Source organism: Gymnoscopelus braueri, assembly GCF_963280865.1.
Source record: "Gymnoscopelus braueri genome assembly, chromosome: 15".
NCBI classification, from domain to species: domain Eukaryota; kingdom Metazoa; phylum Chordata; class Actinopteri; order Myctophiformes; family Myctophidae; genus Gymnoscopelus; species Gymnoscopelus braueri.
Window position 1 is genome coordinate 29,230,711 of NC_137620.1, and position 22,231 is coordinate 29,252,941.

At 40.9% G+C, this 22,231-nt stretch overlaps 2 protein-coding genes across 2 annotated transcripts in view; one reads left to right on the forward strand and one right to left on the reverse strand.

Annotated features, from left to right (window-relative positions):
• The window catches only part of LOC308102416 (odorant receptor 131-2), a 4,668-nt gene extending 1,914 nt beyond the window's left edge, over positions 1-2,754 (forward strand). Inside the window, exons 2-3 of the mRNA XM_080452122.1 lie at positions 206-793; positions 2,228-2,754. Coding sequence (XP_080308248.1) covers positions 206-793; positions 2,228-2,366 — 727 coding nt within the window. The 3' untranslated portion in view covers positions 2,367-2,754. The remainder of the gene's footprint in view (positions 1-205; positions 794-2,227) is intronic.
• A 1,089-nt stretch (positions 2,755-3,843) lies between these two features.
• acadvl (acyl-CoA dehydrogenase very long chain) lies at positions 3,844-21,914 on the reverse strand. Its single transcript, XM_080452110.1, has 20 exons — positions 21,507-21,914; positions 21,319-21,373; positions 19,169-19,246; positions 18,941-19,013; positions 18,415-18,479; positions 17,977-18,111; positions 16,846-16,990; positions 16,143-16,272; positions 15,517-15,642; positions 15,061-15,259; positions 12,694-12,798; positions 12,213-12,299; positions 11,963-12,025; positions 9,357-9,458; positions 8,382-8,479; positions 8,217-8,289; positions 7,506-7,578; positions 6,303-6,375; positions 5,965-6,040; positions 3,844-5,186 (listed from the first exon to the last, which is right to left on the reverse strand). The coding sequence occupies exons 1-20, from the start codon at positions 21,572-21,574 to the stop codon at positions 5,049-5,051; spliced, it is 1,962 nt and encodes a 653-aa protein (XP_080308236.1). The 5' UTR covers positions 21,575-21,914; the 3' UTR covers positions 3,844-5,048.
• Positions 21,915-22,231: the final 317 nt, after the last annotated feature.

Genomic DNA, 22,231 nt, shown 5'->3' on the forward strand with positions numbered 1-22,231 from the left:
CAATATAGAGTGATGTACGGTGTCAAATGCCTTTTGGAGGTCCAGCATGTATTTGTATTTGCCCGCGTCCACCTCATGTTTGATGTGGTCATTCAAATAGAGTAGGCATGTGTCAGTGGATTGAGATGTTCTGAAGCCATTAGTTTTTTTTCCAGCAAGATACTTTTCAACCTGTTCATAAACTATTTTTCCTAAACTATTACAGGTACAGCGCGCTCTGCTGTGGTCGCCGGTGGCCGTGGCTCATAGGGCTACTAACGTGGGCCCTCGCCTTGGTAATCCCCCTGACCCTGCTCTCCACTGCACGCAGCGCGGCCAGCGGTCCAGAGGGCCAGTGCGGACGCGAGCAGCTGAAGAAAGGCGCCATGCACAAGATCCTGCTGATCTCAACGTGCACATTAGTCATACTGTACAGCTATGTGCGGATATTAGTAGAGGGACGCAGGCTGGGGGTGCTGAACCGGCGCAACAGGGTCGGTTGGAATACGATCGTCCTACACGGCACCCAGCTGGCTGTGTACATCCTGCCTAACTTTGTGAACTACGTGCTGACGGTCCTCCAGAGGCGGGGACTCCTGCAGCAGGGAACCAAAGACCTGTCCGCGGTGGTCAGCTTCGCTTTCTTCAGCCTGGCGCAGTGCTTCGCGCCGGTCGTTTACGGTCTGCGTAAAGATGAGCTGGTGGAGCAGCTTCAGCAGCGCTTCCCTCGGTGTACCAGACACCTGAAGACCGCCCTGCTGGCCGGGTGGACTGCGCACGCTGTGCCCCGCAGGCTCACGCTCCCAATACCACGGTATATAATGTCATCATGGTTGTTTTGTTCCTGCTCTCAGCAGTTTATATTGGCCTACTTACCCGGCAGTTTTACGCACACATTACGCACGCAATTATACGAATCAAACAAAAAGATTAAAGAGGTGGTGCCATGGTTTTGCACTTTTTCAGTTTTTCATGTGTCTATGAGGTTGATAGAACTTCATTAAGCACCCTGGTGGTGTTTTATGTCTTCTCTGACTATTTTGAGTTTCTTCCTGGAGGCTGAAACCTTGAGGGTCAAACGTGCCAATAGAAAAACAGCCATTTAATGACACAGTAAAAATATACCCTCCCCCTCATTATCATAACACAACAGGTGTGGGCATTAGGAGGAGGAGGAACTAGGACAGGTGGGTGGTGCTAAGGTGGTGGAGGAGGTGCTAAGGTGAGAACCAGGTATACTTAATGAACTGGAGGCGTGCCCACATAAAAACATAATTTTAACACTTTCTGTACACTCTTCCTCCTAGTATAACCATAATACCTGATGATTATGTTTTTTGGGGGGGGGAATCACGGCACCCCGTCTTTAACATAATTTGGTGTGATCCAACTTCCAGCCTCCATACCAGTTCTGCAATAGCCTAGCAGGGATTACCTAATTTGTTATTCAATCCTTTTTAAATGAACTAGGACAGTGTTATAGCAATACAGCATTTGTAGAGTTGTGACATCCTTTAAAGGAATTTGTGAAAAAGCTTCAAAGTTGTGAAAATCTGCATTTCACCATACAATGTACACAATATATTTTCCTGGCAGTCAGCCATTACAACGCTAAGCCTTTCAAGAACTCTGATATTTGTTCTAATGAACAAAAATTCCTCATTTTCAATGGACATATGAACTCTAGCAATTATTTAAGGCCATGTTTAAGATTTGTGAAAGCTTTTAATATTTTAAAACATTCCATTCCAGATAGGGTCTGGGTAGAAAGAAATAGACTTATATTGGCCATGTTCATTGTGTCTATTTGTGAAAATTTCTTTCCATTTTTGAAGACCACATCAGACATTTAAAACCATTTGAGACTCATACAATCTGGACTGAATACACCAGAGACTTATAGTCATGTTTCAAATTTGTAAAACTGAAGTGTATTAGTGAAATTGGTCGTAGTGTTTGTTCCATTCCAAAACAAGACCACATCAGACAGGAAGTGGTCACTTTACTGAGATTTAGCAGTCTGTACTGGATTTATCGCATAGACCCAAGAAACGTATAGGCATGTTGTCTATTTGAAAATAGCCAAATTAAATATCAGAGTTGTTTTTGTGGTTTAACAAACACTTCCGTTTTGTTTAAAGTTTTGGAAAATTGATTCAGCCAACCACATGAAACAACTTCCTACAAAAACACTTATTGTTTTATGTAGCTATTGTAAGTTAAACTGTTCTCTTTTATTTTTCCCCAGTGAGAGAACGCTGACGGGCCTGACCATTGTCCCTGTGGAGGAGCCATGTGCTGAGACCAGGCCATTGGCAGTCACAAGTTCTGTACAAGACTTATCCATATCCAACAGTAACAGTTTAGTGCTTTATGAGCGTGGTTGAGTTCATGGCCTGGAATATTTCACCATATGGACATTTGCACGTATGGCTGCCCAGTGAAGCACTCTGGATGTATTGTAGACATCTACTTTCTCTTGAATTCTGCCCCGTTTAATGATGGACATATGCAGCTTTGTCACCCCACCACTGGACATAAATGTACCGACAACTCATTGTCTTGCTACATATGCCTATTGTGGATGTGGTGTGGAATGACACAATGACAATCTTACGGATGTTTTTATCTGTCTGGTCAGTTGTTGTTTTTTACAAATGCAGTTCTCTATGCAAGAAACATCACATAGATGCACAAATCCATGCAATTGTTAGTGTTACAAATGCAGTTCTCAAATAATCAAATTATGGAAGATACAATAGTTCTATTAATGCAGTTCTGTGAACACTTTAACTGTCCTGTAGCCTTCAGTCCAGATGACGATGTGTGGTGGTAGCAACTAGCAAGAAGAACACACTCAGGGTGGGAGGTGGACCTGGTTAATCCCACTGGGGATACTCAGTTTTCAGCTTCACCATGCTGATGGCTGCTTAGATAGGTTCTGATGAGCTATCAGGGGGGGAGCAGCTAGGTCTTGCTTATGGGCACCTCGACACATAACTGGGGACGGGAATCAAACCTGGGACCTTCGGTTTCCCATGTGGCCTGTCGCCATTCAGCTACGGACGCCTGGTGCAGACTGGCAACCAAAATCTTCCTTGTGGAAGCATGAACACAGCAAATGTGTCTATGATGAGCGGTGAAGAGATTCGCTCATTTGAATATTGGAAGTTTGGCGTGATGGTGGTGCTAGAGTAAAGGTCATGGAGTTACCAAAATCAATGTTTCATCTTTCCATGGATGGAAAATTCCATGGAAATCCATCCATTATTTTTGAAATATTGGCCACAGACAAACAGATGTTATTACACAACCTACACAACCTCCCCTTCAGAGGTAATAATACAATACTCATTGAGACATAATGCAAAAAAGAAAAGACCTGGGCAAAAACAAAGGAGCAAATCTAAGTCTAATAACCCTGTAAAGACGCCTCTATACAGTACCTGGCACCAGTTAACAAAAGCAAAAATATATATTTGTATCATTTCAAAAAAGAGGCTGGGTTTAATAAACACTGCACAGTAGCTTTCACAGAGTGGTTAGATGCAGCTGCCGAGGTAAACTCAACTGTGACCACAGGGTATGTTGGTGCTTTGCACAGCAGTTTTTCACAGACACAAGCAGCAAACATATTGATAGAAAGTTCAGCTGTATATTTGACAGGAAGGGGTAAATGTCTTCGTATCTCTGCACCATCAACAATCAGAGAACATTCCAGTAAACCTCGCTTTGACCAGGAAAAGCTTTTCGGAAAAGAACTGAAACCTGACTGTTATGATAAACAGCAGAACTAGGAAGTGAGCTATAGAGTAAATTTGCACAACAAGGCTTTATTTTTACCAAAAGGAAATCAACAGGCTCTGAACTTCATTATTTATTTATTTTGAAATCAACGTGAGCGCTGATATACAGGCAGGTTAAATGACATGATTGACATGATGCCATGACTGACAGGTTAAAAAGAAGAATCAGTTCAGAATCTGCAAAACATAGCGTGGCACCAGAGGTTCTGCAATACAATTTAGAAACAGGTCAAAGGAAAGTGTGTGACATGCAAAGATTGTGATATTCAGACAGTGAATGTGTTAATACACAAGGGCCAAGGAAAGCCACTATTAAGTATGTACAGTACTCTCGCAGTTTTATAACCTGAAAAGCTTGAAGTATGCAGAGTTGCAGACTGTTAATTATTACAATTATAGTTAAGGTAGCTGGCTACTTTGGCTAAAAGATAAAAATGCTTGCACTTGGGTCATTTAATTGACGGTCATTACAGAAGAATGAGTTATCCTGCACATTTTTTATACAGTTTCCAAGTGTGAGTTCTCTTCCTGTTTTCTATTTAAGACACAAAAGGAACTTTTCACAGCACTGTTGGATTAGTTTCTAAGGCAACAGCTTACTTCCTGATATTAATGCCATGGCGCTGACCACCAAATGTCTGTCAGAAGAGCTTAACATGCACAAAGTACTTACGCAAACACCACTGCAGTCGATATAAATGTGTGTGTTGATGTTTTAGGTTATGTAGCTAAACCTAAAAACGGAGGACATATACAGTACATTTGCTTATAAATTAAACGGCTTAAAAAAATGTGTACTTGGCTCTTTCGGGTAGCTGTCCCGTACCGTCACTGTTGCATTGATGTTGTCATAATCATCTTATATCTACAAAGAGAACTGATCAACTGGCTGTTAAGAGTTTGTACAAAGCTAGTTCAGCATCATAACGATAAAACGAGGTTCAATAACGTTATCTGTTCAACAAGAAAAATGGAAGTTCAGGCGTTAACACTACCTTATGTCAGACTTTTTTTCCTCCCTCCAATTGAAACATTCAACTGCCAGCTGCTTCATTAATAGATAAAACGTGTCACTGAACACATCAGATGAGAATGCTCTGTGATTAACAGAAGGTCAAACTGGGCATTGGAATAATAACAGTGTAGTAAGGATCGGAAGAGGGAGAAAGCAGCTCCACATCGACACCCCAGATATTAACACAGAAAGGAGGGTGGGGGGGGCAAAGAGAAAATAATAGAGAGAAATTATGAGGGCTGATGTGTTTAGAAGCCCAGTGGGTGAGGGGCGACCACTCCTCCGTTCTCCACCACGGCTGTGGAGATGGCCCTCAGGTTCTTGAAGATCTGCCTGGACTCACTGGAGCGCAGGGAGTTGACCGTCCCTATGATCCTGTCATGGGCCTGGGATGGGTGGGCGAGGGGGGGGTAGAGAGGTACAGTTGTTGGTTGGCTAGGGATTAAATCGATGTCTTCCAATAGAAAACATTCTACAGCATCTAAACAACCTACATAAGTACAGTACTTCTCCAAATAATTTATTGTGTGAGAGAAAACTTAATTTGTGAATATTCGTAACAAAACGTTTTGCCTATGTATGTTTGAATTAGAAACAAGAGGGAATGTCCTAAAAGGAAAAGGTATCAATTTATACTAGCCTATAACTAACTGTTTTTAGCTGCAGAGAATGTTTTTCTGAGCAAAATTCCACAATTAAGCTAATAAATAACAAGATAGTCTGTTGCATTGCAGGCAGTTTTAAAGGTGTATTTTTGTTTTTGACACCATCAGTGAAAGTTATTGCTTAATTGTCAGAGTTGAGCACATTACATGGGAAAGAGTACTGCATACCCTTGCAAGCCTGCACTGCCAAAAATGTGCATGTAAACTACTGATTTAATCAGTTGCTTTTGCCTCCCAGACAATTTCCCTTGCTTCAATGCATTTTAACATTTCTTGAATGTCTGGTAAACGAGGCACAGTGCTCCACTCATTCCAAGATGTTGGCAGTTGTTTCAACAATGCAACACGATGAGTAGCTTAGATGCACATTACAATTGTTTCCCCATCTCCATAGTTCTCGCTCTCTTTTTTAAAATAAATAAAAACAATGAAATAAAGCAATGAAGTTATACTTTTTTCTTCTTTAAAAAAAATGCCCCATCAGAGAGAATGTCCCTACCTCCATGCACCAGGTGTCACATAGCATCTTCTCATGCTGTGCCGAAGGGTGGCCTTGACTCAGAGAACGAGACGCCCTGCAGGTGGCAAAGCAAAGAAGAGGATATGGCATTAAGCTGTGTATAGAGTGGGGATGGAGGGATAGAGGCAGTACACTTGAATGATGTTAGTGACAGGGAATTATCATTTGCTTGTTGGTCATCACACATTTATGTAAATGCTATGGCAACACATTGTATTTACTCACAATAAAGCTTATCTTAAAGATTGAGGAAGAAAGAAAAAGATAGAAAGACAGTTAATTTAGATGAGTACTTGTTTGTTTTATGGTTTGTATACCTTGACAGGACGACCACCATGGCATACAGGTCAATGCCGCAGTCAGCCACTCTCTTCAACACAAACTGTTCATCTGCAATAGCAAATCAGAAAAAAATGCTAGATGACTCAAAATAACGAACAGCAAATGACAACTACATCAATAGTCAAACAGCTTCCTGCAACTGACAGCAATGAGCTGAAAATGAACAGAATGCAGTTAAGTATAACTTGCTTGGGGAAGATATAAAATTATTTGTACTATTATTTTACTGTTGTACTTCAAGTTAACCCCGTCAACATAGTTGACGGGGTTGGCTCGGCTCTGTACTTGTTCTGCTTTTTTTCCCTCTACACCAAATCTTTTCACTGAACATAGCCCATCTAAAGTACAAGCTCATTACACGTCAAAACAGAATAGGGATGAAGGGGTTCAAGTGGTTAATAATTCATTGTATTCACAATTTGTAATTGCGCTTTTCCATCGCACAAAATGGCATGGCAGGTGTCTGGCACAGGGGGGGAAGTACTCGCCCAACACCACTGTGGAGAGTTAGACTTGGTTTTGATTCCTCTGCGATGCATCCGGCTTGGCCGGGCTCTCCAACATGGGTGGGAAGCCAGCAAGGGAGGGTATTCTCTGTTGCTGCACAACTCCTATAGATTGGTCAGAGCGCCTGTCTTGCAGGGAGGCAAACTAGGAGGGATTGCATGCTTCCCCGCATGCATTGCTCCCTCCCGGTGAAACTCTTCACTGTCAGGTGAAAGCAACTCCACGTGTCCATGTGTATGGAGGAACTGTGGTCGTCTACACCAGTGGTTCGCAAACATTTTGTCAAGGACCCCCAAATACGTATTTGGCCGTGGATCCCCATTTGAAAATATTCTGTGCCAGGGAAGTGTTTAAACTGTACTGTTTAAATAGAATGGCAATTATTCAATAAGCATGCCAAGGTTTAGAGGGTATTTATTTGTGTAATCTTTGTTTCTGTTCTGATTTAATTTTAATTAGGTATTTCACACTGGGAAAAACAACACATGTGGGATCCTAGATTGGCTACCCTAGCACACAAAAAGAAAGGCAGAAAATAATCTGAACTGGCTGAAATGACTGCAAACTCAAGGCCATGATTTCCCCTATAACCATAGCACAAGATAGTCCCAGCCATGTACACCCAACACACACACACACACACACACACACACACACACACACAGGCTCACCAATGATCTTCTTGCCATGTTTGACCAGCAGCTCTTCGATGACACCTCCAAACTGTTCAATGGCCTTGGCCGTCTGCAGAGAGCAGGGAAATTGTATGAGAGAGGAAGAGTCTCTGACGATGGAAAGGATGTTATTCAGTTATCACTTACACACATAACCCCACCATTCATGTACAGTATTTAGAAACACAATGCTGCATGGGATGGGCTTTTGGGCATTTCTTTTGTAAACATGTACACATGGAGTGTTGAGAGGTCAAACACGGCCAACGTCATATCTATACAAAATTGACATTGCAGTGCACATAACGAGCCTTGGACAACAGTAATGATATCGTACTGAACTGATGTCAGCAGTACCTGAATACAGCGAATTAAGCCGCCTCACCGTCGCATTACAGACAGAGGACAAGGTGAATAGCATCCAAATGAAGTTAAACAGTCATCTGTCTTTCTGGAAATGTTTTCCACTGCTGTGGTTTCCTAGACCTAGATATCTCTTTATTAGGTAATAGCTACCGTTTCAGATCAAAGATAAGCTATTAAAAACGAAACCTACCGGGTGTATACAATACAAAGCCATCTTTTCCCCCTTAACGTGCCGCTTGTTTTGATGTTAAAAGATTTTGTGGTGGCCAGAACCATTGTATACTTGAAAGATACTCATACGTTGGATAAATCAAAGAGGACAATAAAAAGACAAACGCATACCAGTTCACCACTTTGTGCCAACTCTGGGTGCACAGTCCCCACCATTGTAATCCCTGTGCTCAAACCTGCCTTCCTATAATGACAAATCAAAAGAGACCAGACGTATTAGATCAGATCGTGGTTGATGGAAGCCATGTTTTTCCGTTTGAAATGTGTGGGAACAACCTCTTGGCTCTCTTGGTGATCTCTCCTGCCAGCAACCCAACATTGCCCAGAGGGTTCTTCAGGGCCTTTTGTAAAACCTTCAGTTGATTTCCTGCATTCTGGACACAAATATAGACACACAGAGTATTTTACTGTCACCATCACATGGTCAAACTGTGTGTAAAATGCATGGATCAGTGAGGTTTTAAATGCTCATTATACAAAACAGAACATTATATGGTGAGCTACTTCTCCGTCACTCAACAGTCAACAGCAATGTGTTCACAGAGAAGCACTTAAGACACAGTGGTTGTGTTGTAGCACAAAGAAATTACTTGTCCAGAGCATCTCAGTCTCTTTCTTTTTTTCACAGATGCATTGCACACACAAATGCACACAGTCACACTTGTCCATGGGGCAAATAGTCAATGTGAATCTTTCTTTAAAGAAACAAAGTTACATTGTCAGTACATTTTGTGTTGATATTTTGTTAAATAAATTCTAAACTCTACCGACAGCTGTAATGTCAAGTTGTGTGTGTGTTAGAGAGAGACTAAGCGAACCGAGCTTCTGTGACTATGGTCTGCTAAGTCATCAATCTATTTTGTGTGTGTATTTTGTGAAATAAATCCATAGGCTATGGTTAGAAATGCATGAACTCTACTGACAACCACAGTTAAACATCACAAGACACTGATGCTGTCGTGTTACACGTCACGACTCCAGGTTTCAATGTAAAGGCACACACGAAGGTGGCTGTATTTGTTTCTGTGTAAAAAAGCTGCATTAATGAAGGCTCTTCTTCACGCAATTATTACGGGATCTCTGTATAAGTGGCTTATGTTGCCTGGGTTGTTCTACCGTTATGCTTTGTATGTGATGTGTGATGTATGCTGTTCTGGCACTGGCCGCAAAACAAATTTCCATGAAAGTGGAGAATAACATACCATTTTAAATAAAAAATCTGTCCATGTAAGGGTACAATATTCAGTTTACCTGGAATCCGTTGAGAGCCACAAAGAGCCTCAGGATGTCATTGGTGCCCTCAAAGATCCGGAAAATCCTCAGGTCTCTCATCACTCTCTCGATTCCAGAGCCCTGTAGACAGAGGCACAGCCATAATGACATATTTTACAGATGTTATACTTTATTGAAAAGTCTAAAGCAAAAGCTTTGTCTTTACCCATTAAAAAATATAATAATTAACCACTAGATAGCCATTTAACTAACCTAAATAAACACTCGGTCGTAGGCTGCAAACGGTCAGTGCATTTAAGTTTGATCAGCATTCTGAACTAAACTTGGGAGTTTATGTTTAAAAGGATTGATTTGGGCAATCATTGTCCATGGTAAGATAATCATAAACTCCTTCAAGGGAAAAGGTGATTAATGTAGGTGTCAATTGAGACGGAAAAAGGTGTTCATGTTCAAGGAGAAGACATCCCTTATGTTCTAACAAAAAAAAAAGGGGGTAAATGGTATGTTTATACATTTATTCCAGACTTGAATGACTAAAATACAGTGCTTTGCACTGTATTCTACACTACAATATATGAGACAAAGAGTGCTTTGATCTCAGACTTGCTCATGAGAAAGCGTAACATAGAACTCACGCTACAGCTATGTACACAAAGACGGCTGCTGCTGCTGCTAATCTTCAAAGATTACCAAACATAGACTCATATTCGGTCTGCAATATCAGATGCAAATCTGCTTCACAGTGGTGATAGCAGAGATGAAAACATATAGTTACTAGGCACTTTAGATTTGCCATCTGCTTTGCATCAGGACCTAACAGTTATTACAAATTTAAAAAAAAATATGAATGAATTGTGTCAAATGTTTTTTGTTTTCTCCAGCCAACATTTGACACAAACATTTGCTTGGCTAATGTCTGAACTTAGGATAGAAGAAATGAATGTCTGCATTGCAAGTGACTTATGTAGAGCAAGGTATCCACCATTGTTCCCTTTCTGCATGATCAAATATCACTAGGTACACTTTCCATTGTATCAAGACTATTGCACAGGGGCCAGGGGGATGCCTCTGTACCAGAGTGACCTAAATAACCTGGTGTACTATTTTTAGCCCTTTCTGTTTCCGTGCACCCTGAACTCTCCCACACATGGTGCAGCTAGCTTGCACCAAATCTGTTCTTGTGAACTTCAGAGTTCTTTTATGTTCCATGTTCCACAAGTTTTTGGTGGTGAGCGAACACGTGTTTATGTTCATCATATGCAGCCTCTCATACACTCATCGTAGCTCTGTAACTCCGTTGTCATTACAGCCTTTGTCTATACGTCCACTCATAAAGGAATGCTGCAGGATCTTAGCTTCCGAGGATATTTTGGAATGTAACAAGTTTTCAAAAAATGTAAATACATTTAGGGTGCCTACGTCAATTTGACACAAGTGTCTGGGGCAGACACCCGCAAATTAACATGCCTACGTCATTTGGGCGCGAGGGGATCCTAATCACCAGGATAAAAAGTGTGTTTAATAGTTTAACACATTTATGTGTAATGCTTAGTGTGAAAAATATACCAGTGAAAGATTATATCAAACGTAACTTTTGTTTAATTGAAAATTAACACAGTATGACTTTAAGGGATGGGAAAACTGTTGCAAAAAAAGATGCCCAAAGAAAGCTGTACATTTTTATGCATTTACATCACCGTTTGACGTTTGTCCACAAAAATCACCCTTTATTTCACGGAAATGGAAATAGCTCCCCCTGTTCCTGTCCTTTCATCACTGATGTACAACTACTCTGGTATGTAATGAGTATAAATTGATGAGTGGAGATCAGTAATCACATTAAAAGGACCATGCCACAACTGTCAATACATATCTTTTGTCTATTCACAGCTTTGGCCATATAAGGAAAATAAACATGGACCATTTCCTGTCAATGGCTTTATCTATTTCCATAGAAAAGATCACCAGCACTCACTTGATCCTTTTAGGATTTCTTGTATACACGACGGACGTGTCGGCCCGCAGGCCTTCCTTGGCGTGTATCATTTATTTATTTCCATCATCATGTCATCATTAAAATGTTACCGAATGTTATCGAATTTTGGGCTAGACAAAACATGTAATAACCACATAATGATGTATAGTATGAGTCACACAGACAGTCTATTGAGTAAACAAGCAGCAGTGGTGTAAAGTACATTTACTCAAGTATTGTACTTAAGTACAATTTTGCGGTATTTGTACTTTATCTTATCCATCAGTGTGATTTCACTTCTGGTAAGCCCTATCAACTGCATATAGCAATTTTGTCAGCCATGACAAATTCAACAGATTTGGCCATCACCGTTCCCAACAGATGGCAAAAATGTATGCCTTTGTCCTGCCAACAGCCGTAAACATAGGCGTTTCTGTGAAAAGGTGTAGTGCGGCATGTGGCTTGACAAAAATGACGTATTTTCAACTGAAAAGAGTCACCCCTGACTTGTTTCACACAACACTGTGGCCATTGGCCAAAGCACAAGTGAGCCTATATTGGCAGCATCCGTAGTGAATTAGCAGTGTAGCCAGGGAAGTACCCAGATGACCCCATGAGCAAGTCACAGCGACGTGGGCTGATCACTCACCTTCATGAATCCCATGCCACCCATAATCTGGATACACTCGTCAGTCACTGTCCACGCCGCCTCCTGTACCACACACACAAACAGATTATTATTATTTTGTTCAGCCACTTTTCCGGTTGGTTTCTACAGAATGAGGAACTCCATAAATAACCAGAAAGACAAGGGGCATGCAAGAAGTACCCCTCCTGTCATGTAGCCGGGCCTCACACCACCCTGATCTGCAGCACTGACAGAGGAAATGTAAACTCACAGAGGCAAAGATCTTGCTGATGGCCGCTTCTATCTGGAATTCACTCGCCCCGCTGTCCATGTTCCCACTGAGCATGTAGGCCATTGACTGCACAAAGAGAGAGGTCGACATCTACATGAACATTTGAGACCTGGACAAACTACCGCATCAATATACAGTAAGTGAATGACAAAGAGCAGTGCTGTGGCATGTTATGGAAATAAATCAATAACATGATATGCCAATCTAAGTGTATAATTAGACTTGTGAGTCAGAGTTAGCTTGAACTTAACAGTCTACATACAGTATGTCTTCTTTTGTTTTGGCCCACTAAAAGGAGGCTAAACGTAGAGGAGAGTACCCAAATACCTTAAACTTGTCTTTCATAATACGTTGGGGTCTGAATTAGTTGAAAAATTGTCATGTTGAGAATGCACGAGAGGCAAAGTAGTACAGATTATCCTTATCCTAAGATAAGACATTTGGTGATGACTTTACTGACCTGAGTGACGTACTGCAGCATGGTCATGCGGGCCATCTTCTCCTGGATGGCTCCATAGGTGTGGATCTTGCTCCCAAACTGGATCCTGTTGGTTGCATGGTCCACCTACACAAAACAAAACACAAAACATGTTGGGGGATAGAGTCATCAGACATCATGTCCCCTTTCCACTGTTACAACAACATACAGTATACTTTTTCCTTAAGGGTTTTCAATTACTTTTCCATGAAGTTATATCTGTGATATACACAGATATATGCATTTGAGCAGGGCAGGAATTTCAGGGAGGCCATGAAGGCCATGGTCACCGCCCCACAGTTTGGCCTTCTACCCTTCAAAAAATTATCGGCCCTGAGGCCACAGTGGCCTTGATGCCCCATCCACACTGTCCCCCAGCTGATTTAACAGTTTTCTCCTCTGTCTCTTTCCTGTAGTCTTCACAGACATGCATCGTTCAGGAAATGAACCGTTTGTGGTCAGAGAAGGGCAAATGCAACTGAACTAGGCCTTTGCAAGAGCCTAGATTGCCAAAAAGGGTGACAAAAAGGATGATCCTCTGCCAGCTGCAAAGAAAACTCAAGACAGTCTACGTGACTTCTGAGACACCGAGTACGTGACAAACAGAACATAAACTCACATGCACTAATAATACACACGCTGTTTGGGACAACAGTTACAGGACATAAGGTCATCAGACAGAGTACAGAATTACCGTTTCTATTTCACAGTCAAGATTCTGAATTCTTAGCTCCTCCTCAGTTCTCATCCCCATCTTCAAACCAGTCCAGTGACTCAGTATGAACTTCTGAACTCATTTTCAGCAATTTGTACAAAAAAATATTTATTTCACTGATAGTTATACTTCATATTTAATTCATACAAATTCTTTCTCAACCCTTAAATTAAAGGTATTATTTCAGTGGACTTATAATATCAGTGTTTTATTTGATGGCCTTGCTGTCCTTGTATTTGGCCTTTGTGCCATCAAAACATTTACAGGGCCAAAGGCCAAGTGGCCTTGTCCCCGAAAAGATGAAATTCCAGGCCTGCATTTGACACATCGGTATCTGCGTATATGCTGCATTGCTGTCCAATACTATGCACCTATAAGAAACATTTTTAGTACATGCTTAAAAAGATGCTTGGGGTAATTTAGAAATGTCCGACCCAAAATCTCCCAGATTCTCATGCAGTGTCAGTGTGAACTAGGTTTTACACAGCCATCAACATGACTGAAGAGTGGAGAATCCCTATAATAAACAACCAACTGTAAATGTTGGCGGAAGGGTGGCACTACTGTAAAAGGTCATAGGGTCACTCAGATAATGAGAAAGAATGCATTCAGCAGGTTTCATGGCAATGAATGTGCCCATTAGATTTTGTGATCATTTGTGTGCAAGTGGAAAGATTGACCTAAGGGTGGCGCTATTGAAGTAGCGAGTCACCAAAATCAGTATGGTTAATCTTTGCTGAGCGCATTAAGTTTCATGGCAATCTGAATATGGCATTTAGATTTTGAGATACTATTTGTGCAATTGGAAATATTGTGTGTTCTGGTGTTCGGGGTAAGATGAAAAAAAGTGTCACTACACACACATTTGGCATTTGATCTTTCAGCCCCGTGAAAACCTCATCAGAAGCTTGCACTACAGTGCATAAACAAACGAAAGTAAAATGCATGACGGGAATTTCCCACCACTATGAGGGATCGGATGCACAAAAACAGAGAAAAAACAGCAATGGGGGGAGGGTATTTCATCAGAAATAAGTGTCAGACACAAAGGATATGAAAACCACTAAAGCCAATAAGACAGGCGACCCTGATGAAGACTTCTGTGAGTCGAAACATGTTGGTGTCCCTGCTTAACTTCATCAGAATGCTGCTTAGATGTCCTTTTTTGACTGCCATTGACTTCATCAGAGTATGGACAGTCACTGCTGACTTTTATTAGTTAAAGAGACAGACTGGTTGCTATTTTGCACACAGAGACTGGTCCTGATGCAACAATCAGAGGCACACATCAGGGTAGTCCTAGAGTTTGTGTGCTTGTCTAAGAAATAATCTGTAAGCTTTTAGCCGCACAATGATTCAAATCACAGATCATTACTATCCTGCCACATTTTCACTTTCACATGCTTGCCACACTTCCCCATCAGTCTTTAACTTTAACTTGCAACCTGGTTTCCCCACATTGAGCATGTCTTTATAGGTGGAAATCGTAAATAAAATAATAGTGCAAGTTAGTGCAACTCTGCAAGTTCACAACACTTCGTGTTATCACGATGTGATGTGAGCTATTTTTGCAACGCATCACCGGCATGCGATGAAGTACAAAATAGAGGAGCTATTGAATAAAAGCTACTCACAGCCTGGGTGATGGCTCCCTTCATGGTGCCGGAAAGGGCAGCAGCCATGCCGAAGCGCCCGTTGTTCAAGATGTTCATGGCCACCTTGAAGCCTCCGCCTACTTCGCCCAGGACGCACTCAGCCGGCACGCGCACATTCTCGAAGTACACCTCAGCTGTGTTGGACGCTTTGATTCCCATTTTCTTCTCGGGTGGGCCACTGGGGCGGGAAGAGGTTAAGCATACGATTGTTGGATGTACGGATTCATTCAGAAAAGAGAAATTAGTGGAGTGGAGAAAAGAGTGATGTGGTGAAAAGGGGGAGAGGGTAGGATTAGGGAGAGAGGAAGGAAGGATTGAAGCCTTTCAGATCACTAAGCCCTTGATCTAGCATGCACTGTATCTGGAATTGCTCAGTAACACCATTGCCTTAGTTTGCACTCCGTGATAACAAGCAGGTAGCATCTCTCAACTCACTGAGTGACTCCTCCAAATTTCCTCTCCACGACGAGGGCAGTGATCTTGTCTTTCATCTCTCCCGTCTTGGGATCCTTCATTGGGGTCTTGGCAAACACTGTGAAGATCTCTGCCAAGCCTCCATTGCTGCCATAGACAGATGGATTATTTTATTGCCATCAATTTAAAAGCAAACAATGCACCTTAAAAGCACCAACATGGGTCAAGTCACAAAAGAACCTCAACTTGTTTACATTGGGGTCCATGAAACAGTTAACACCCAAAGAGACAAACCAACAGAGCAAATAAAATGAACTAAAACTTAACAGTTTACACAATTATCATAGTAAAAGGGTAAAAACAAAACAAAAAACATTTCTCATACTAGCGTCACATACATATCAAGTGTACAACATTTCCCCCTTGTGGTGAGAAGAACACATGTTTTCTATGTGCACAAATCTGTGTTGAGGTTAGGAAGTAGTCATGGAAAAACATCAAAACCTCACACTTCCAACTTCTTTTTTTTATTTTAATCACAGGAAAATGTTCGAAACACAACTTCATAAACATAATTCCATAATGGAAACCTTTAATCAAAATGAGCTAACATTAACCATTAGCATATGACCCCTGCCCGGTCTCACCTGATCCAGATCTTGCCTCCGTTAAGAGTGAAGTACGTTCCACAGTCGGACTGGATCGCTGTGGTTTTGATAGAGGCAGCGTCCGAGCCACTGGCAGGCTCAGTCAGACAGAAAGCTGCTATGTCCTCTCCTGGACAAATAGGCAACATGCATCCGATTGTCAGACAAACACACACACTAGAACAGTATGTTTACTTGCCACTTAATTGACCCATGTTGCTAATGCATAAATACTGTACATGAATGAAGCTAATGAATTATGTCTTCCCACCACCTAAAGCTCAACATAGGCAAAACTGAGTTTCTCTTTTCTCTTTTGTCTCCTGCAGGATCTTTCCATTCCCATCAACAACACACTCCTACTCAAACGCTCTAGTCTATCGCCATGAACGTTAGTTAGATTTGCTTGTCCACATATGCTTAATGTTGTTTAGATAACATGTTATTTAGGTTTGATGTCTACCTGCTGTCCAAGTTACTTTGTAGCACTTAATTGTTTTCTTAACACTACTTACTCGACCACGTACCCTGTTGTTGGTTGACTAGAGTTCATGCCGTCTTCTCTTGCACTTTAAGATGCTATGGATAAGAGTGCCTGCTAAATGCCTAAATTTAAATTGATGATGCTGGGACTCAGTAGATTATGCGTTTAATAGACTGTACTGTATGAGACTGTATGTATATAAAGGTGCCACTCTCTAACCTGTGGCTAGCCTGGGCAGGTATTTCTCCTTCTGCGCGGGGGTGCCAAAAAGCAGGATGCCCTTGAAGCCAATGGACTGGTGGGCACCCAGGGTGATGCCAACACCCAGGTCATACAAGCCTACAATCTCGACCAACCTGGCATACTGTGAACAACAAAGAAAAATAAATCAATACTTGTATGAAAAGTTAAGCACATCTGCGTTAAAGGACGACTTCATTTCAACCTATCTTCATATAATTGGTCCTCACTAGTCACTAATGCTCATGGTAAAACATATTTTTTTAAAGAATTCTACTCGGCCTGTCTCTCAAAGGAGGGCTGTGGACACTTCAGAAACACGCCTACCAGTGACATCATCATTAGGCGCTTAAGAAAAAGAAAGAAAACAAGATATATATTTTTTTGTATTAACGCGAGAACAATGGCTTCCATTATAGCATGTTAACCTTCCAGGGATAGAAACAATGCCGTTCCTAATTTCCTATTAGCTTGGTTTCCCCATCGATGATGTCACTGGTAGGCGGGTGTCCACAGCCCTCCTCTGAGACACGGACGGGATAGACAGAAATTGTACCATTTTATTATGAGCGTTAGTGAGGACCAACTATATGAAGATGGGTTGAAAATGTCGTCCTTTAAGGGTTCACCACTCCACGAGCAAAGCTTAATGCTTAGCTGAGCGACCATGTAACAGTGTAACAGTTCCAAGACAGGAAAAGTGGACGCAATGTGGTGTCCTAGAGCAAGATAACTGGGGGCTGGGCAAGGTATCGATTAGCAAAATTCATCCATAGCTGCGAACCTGCAAAACCTAGCATAGCAGGCAGGGTCAAATAATCGCATGGTAAGTACTTGGAGCCATGTGAAACTCCATATTTTTAGGAAGATTGATGTTAAATTGATGACATCAGTCGTCTTCATATTTGGACAAAAACTCTATATTTGGTCAGAATTTCGTGGGCATACAGACAAACGCTGTTCTATACAGCTGACCCCTTTGGGGCCACGATGTAAAAATATGGAGTATATAGTGAGTGTATATAGTGGAGTGAGTGCTGGGTGAAAATATGTTAGTGTGGACTTTTTCTTTTTCAATATAGAAGATTTTAATCTCTAGTCGTGTTTTACCTGAGTGTTGTTGAGGCCAAGTCCCCCCAGGTCAGCAGGCACCTGCAGGCCAAAGGCCCCCATCTCCTTCAGTCCCTCCATCGTGTGGTCCTCCACCTTCTCCAAGACATCATTCGCCGTCGCATCATTCACCTCCTGCACAAGGTGACAGGACAGAAAGATGGAGGGGTAGGGAAGAAGTAGCTTAATAATAATAAAGAAATTATAATAACATTTTCATTAGAGGGTACAAACGACTGTTTCAAAGTGCTTTACAAAACAAAATGAACGCTAAAATAATAAATACATACTTATTGTTTATTGTTTTGTTACAACAACAAAACAATAAACCAACGGTGGGTGAGGCATGATGAAAGGAAAGGGGAACCAGGAAATGATATAAGATTTCTCAACTTAGACGTAATGGAAGGCAGGCTCAAGATTTCTGTTCACACTTGCCTCAAAAAACTTGTTGACAGGCCCCACCAACTCCCTAAGGAATTGGTCCTGTTCTTCATTCAGAACTGTGATAGGGGGAAAAAAACATTTCACTATGTAGTACAACTTACAGTCTTTAAAGGGATAGTTCACCCCCAAAATGACCTTTTTCTATGGATTAGTCACCCCATGGAGACTTGAATTCATGGCGATTGTTTTGTTTTTGTCGCATTCCTAAGCCAATCATTTGATGACCGGCAGAGACTCAAAGTGTCAACTTTGAGTCTCCTACCAGAGACATTATTATCTTTCCGCCGGTCATCAAAAGATTGGCTTAGGAATGCGACAAACACAAAACAATCGCCATGAATTCAAGGCTTCATGGGTGTGTAATCGATAGAAAATAAGTTATTTCTTGGGTGAACTATCCCTTTAACAACTTTCAACCTGGTGTCCCTATGCCATTTCACTACTCAGTGAAATGCCAATATTGAAAAAAGATAATTGATCATATTAAAATATGCTTATTTAAAGTGTTGTGGTTTACCTGTGGGGTAGGGGAAAACTTGAGCTGTGGCGATCTGGCCCTTGAACATGTTGACAGCAAACGATTTGGATTCCTGTTGACAACAGCAATGTCAAGGTTAGCACAAATGATGGCATTAGAAAGTGACTATGATTCAATTGCCATTTTAAAATATGACAGGCCACTGGCTGACCAAAGACAGATGTCTTGAGTACAAACAGGGAGATAATACTGCAAAAAATAACATACTGTGCTGATGACTGCTTTTTTCTCCACCTTAGTAGTGGCAGCATCAGTGACCACAGATACTGGCTTCTCCAATACTGCCTGAGAGAGTGAAAGAGAGAGTGAGAGAGAGAGCAAGAAAGAAAGAGAGAGATGAGGGGATTTATTGATTGATTGGTTTATTAAAGGGTCAGGACTCGGGAGTCAGAACACCCAAAACCACTTTTTCTTTAGATGTTGACAACAGATATAAATGAGTTGCTTGTCACCGGGAACGGAGCGTGTCAATGGAGCGTGGTTTCACTGTACCAGGTCTGATGAGCTTGTTTGAACTTTGTCCTGATGAAGTTCTATGACCGACACATGGACTGAATAACGTTTTTTTTGTAAGTTCCAGACCTCTTTGTGAAGGTCTGACTAGCTGAAATAAAGTCCAATTATATTGTGAGGACAGTCATGTTTTTAGGTTTTACATTTGAATGGGGAATCGCGATGTGACAGGTTGAAGTTCCTTGTGTCGTAGAATTCTGGATCAGTCAGTAATTGATGAGGCAAGAGGAGATCTAGACAACATTCTAGGTGGTGATGGTTATGCTTTAATGTACATGATATCATGGGGAGAAGAAGTACAATGTGGGGGGTACGGTAGTTCTGCCAACAAGCACAGGGCTCAGACCGTAGTTATACTAGCTGCTACAAGGACAAGCTGAATCATAACAGATAGGCTGTAACCAAAACAATAGCTATCAGGCCTGGAGGAGACATCTTGACCTCTACAAACTATCAAATATCATGTCATACCATAATGTATTACATAAGTACTATAAGTGATGGTAAAATATAACGGTTAGATATACATACAGTCTACTATATTATGGTTGTTTATAATTTTTCCTCACTTGCCACGTGGATACAGACACACAGACTGTTCTCTGTGGCTACTATCTTTAACAATGTTATTTCCACGGTGTCAAGTTCACAAACCTCCTTCTGAGCCAAACAATACAACAGTAGAAGCCAAAGAGTGTTTTTTTTTTTTAATCTTCCACCTACCGTACTTTATGTAATTATCGATTATCAATTATTTTTATAATCCATTAGATCGATTAGTTTGATGAAATGTTCCACCACTAGCGGCCATCTTATGCTAATCTTTCTTTTATGGGAATAAACACTTTATTATATTTATATAATAGAGGGAAAAGAGAAATCACCCTTTAGTTAGATATGTCCTCCACATAACTGATTGAACAAGGTATATCATTCTGATAAATGGGCAGTGTATGGCTGCAGCTGCTTATGGTATATTTGGGTTATTAATATATAAATGAATAAAGCCAGACAATGAAATAACAACAGCCAATATAAATTACTCCCATAAATAATCAGCAAAACCACCCTCTTAATTGCAGCTGTCTTTTTACGAAAGTGGTAAACCATGCAGTGGTGTTAAGTAACCAAGTACATTTACTCAAGTACTGTACAAAAACAATTTTGAGGTATTTTCACTTCACTGGAGTAAGTCCAATTTTCAATACTTTTACTTCTACTCCACTACATCTGAGAAAAATATTGTACTTTTACTTCACTACAAGTATTTGAAAACTTTACTAGTTACTTTTTAGATTTGTATTATTAAACATACATTAACCACTTAAGCTCTATATATATATATATATTGTCCATTTGAAAATAGCCAATCTACAAGTTCACGTTGTGAGCTTGTAGATCTGCTATTTTCAAAATATTTGTATACATTTTGAAAACTTGAAATGGGACATTCTGTACTTTTACTTTTGGTACCTTGAAGTATATTTTGATGCCAATACTTTTGTACTTTTACTAAAGTAAATTCTGAATACCAGACTTTTACTTGTAACTGAGTATTTCTACATTGTGGTATTGATACTTTTACTCAAGTAGAGAAATGTGAGTACTTCTTCCACCACTGAAACCATGTGACCAGCTATGAACTTTACTCCACATTCCACTGGCATGATGGAGGGGGGGGCTGGATATATAAGGAGTAAGGACACCTTGGCCTCATACCGGTACACCCTTTTTTCCATCACAATGACGTTACGTGACCATTAAAATTATACAAATATAACAACAATGTGCTTTTTTTAGCAACACAAATGCACTGCTAAACGTCAAATAAAACAAAGCCTTACCTCTTGTGTTGCATAAGGACGCCGGGCTGCAACCACGGCTCGCCCATGATGAGCCCTGGATGGATTCATATTCATAAAACACACAAAGTCACACAGCTGGACATTATATTGAAGTAAAAAAAATATTAATAATAATATCATCGACTTCATAAAACGACCATTTTGATCAAACGTTTAGGCTCACTTACCCGACTGGAGAGCGAAGAATGGAGCCACACAAGGCGGAAGACTGCTGGGTCACTTTGCGAAGCAGCATGTTTGTTTATTTGTGTATTACACTGGCCTGACTTTAACAAAAATGTAATAAATAACCTTACACCTTAGGACGTAAGTAGTGGTATGTCTGGAGTTGTTGTGTTAGCTAAGTGTCGCTGCTGTAGCGTCTTGTTCTGTGTGTCCTTCCCGAACGGAGGTCTATGTCCTTCTTATGTTGATCAGAGAGCAGATAATAATCACAATCACATAGGTGACAGCATGTGTTAAAGTGACCACCCCGCCGCGACCAGATGACCTACTGACACTGTCTGTAATGTCTGCTGCTGCTTCTTCTTCGAGGTTATTTATGTTTATTTTCTTTTTTCTTTTTTTGCCGGCCTGTTTCCTCTGACGTCGCGTAACTATGTAACTACTCAGTGACAACTTCCTGTCATGTCACTGGGCGCGGTAACGCCTTTAGCCTGAATGTACTGTATAGTAATAATAAGAAAAATGAGGACTTCATAATTAATTTGATCATTATTCTAGCAAACTTTCATATACATAAATCCAAATTTTGTTATTCCAACCCCTCTTTCATCGTATTTGAGATTGTAGATTAAAAAAAACAATTTATGACTCAATAAATAAGAAAGCTGCAAGAACTGTCCTTTTGTGTTCACTCTTTAATGTTTTCTGTTAGTAAATCCCCCCGGCT

Excerpts from the sequence above, each read along its gene's own strand:
- acadvl (XM_080452110.1), bottom strand. The coding sequence starts at position 21,574 with ATGCTGCTTCGCAAAGTGACCCAGCAGTCTTCCGCCTTGTGTGGCTCC. Across the intron at positions 16,273-16,845 it reads CCTGCCCAGGCTAGCCACAG|GAGAGGACATAGCAGCTTTC; the intron begins GTTAGAGAGTGG and ends CTATTTGTCCAG. Across the intron at positions 12,799-15,060 it reads AGGGAGCCATCACCCAGGCT|GTGGACCATGCAACCAACAG; the intron begins GTGAGTAGCTTT and ends TGTTTTGTGTAG.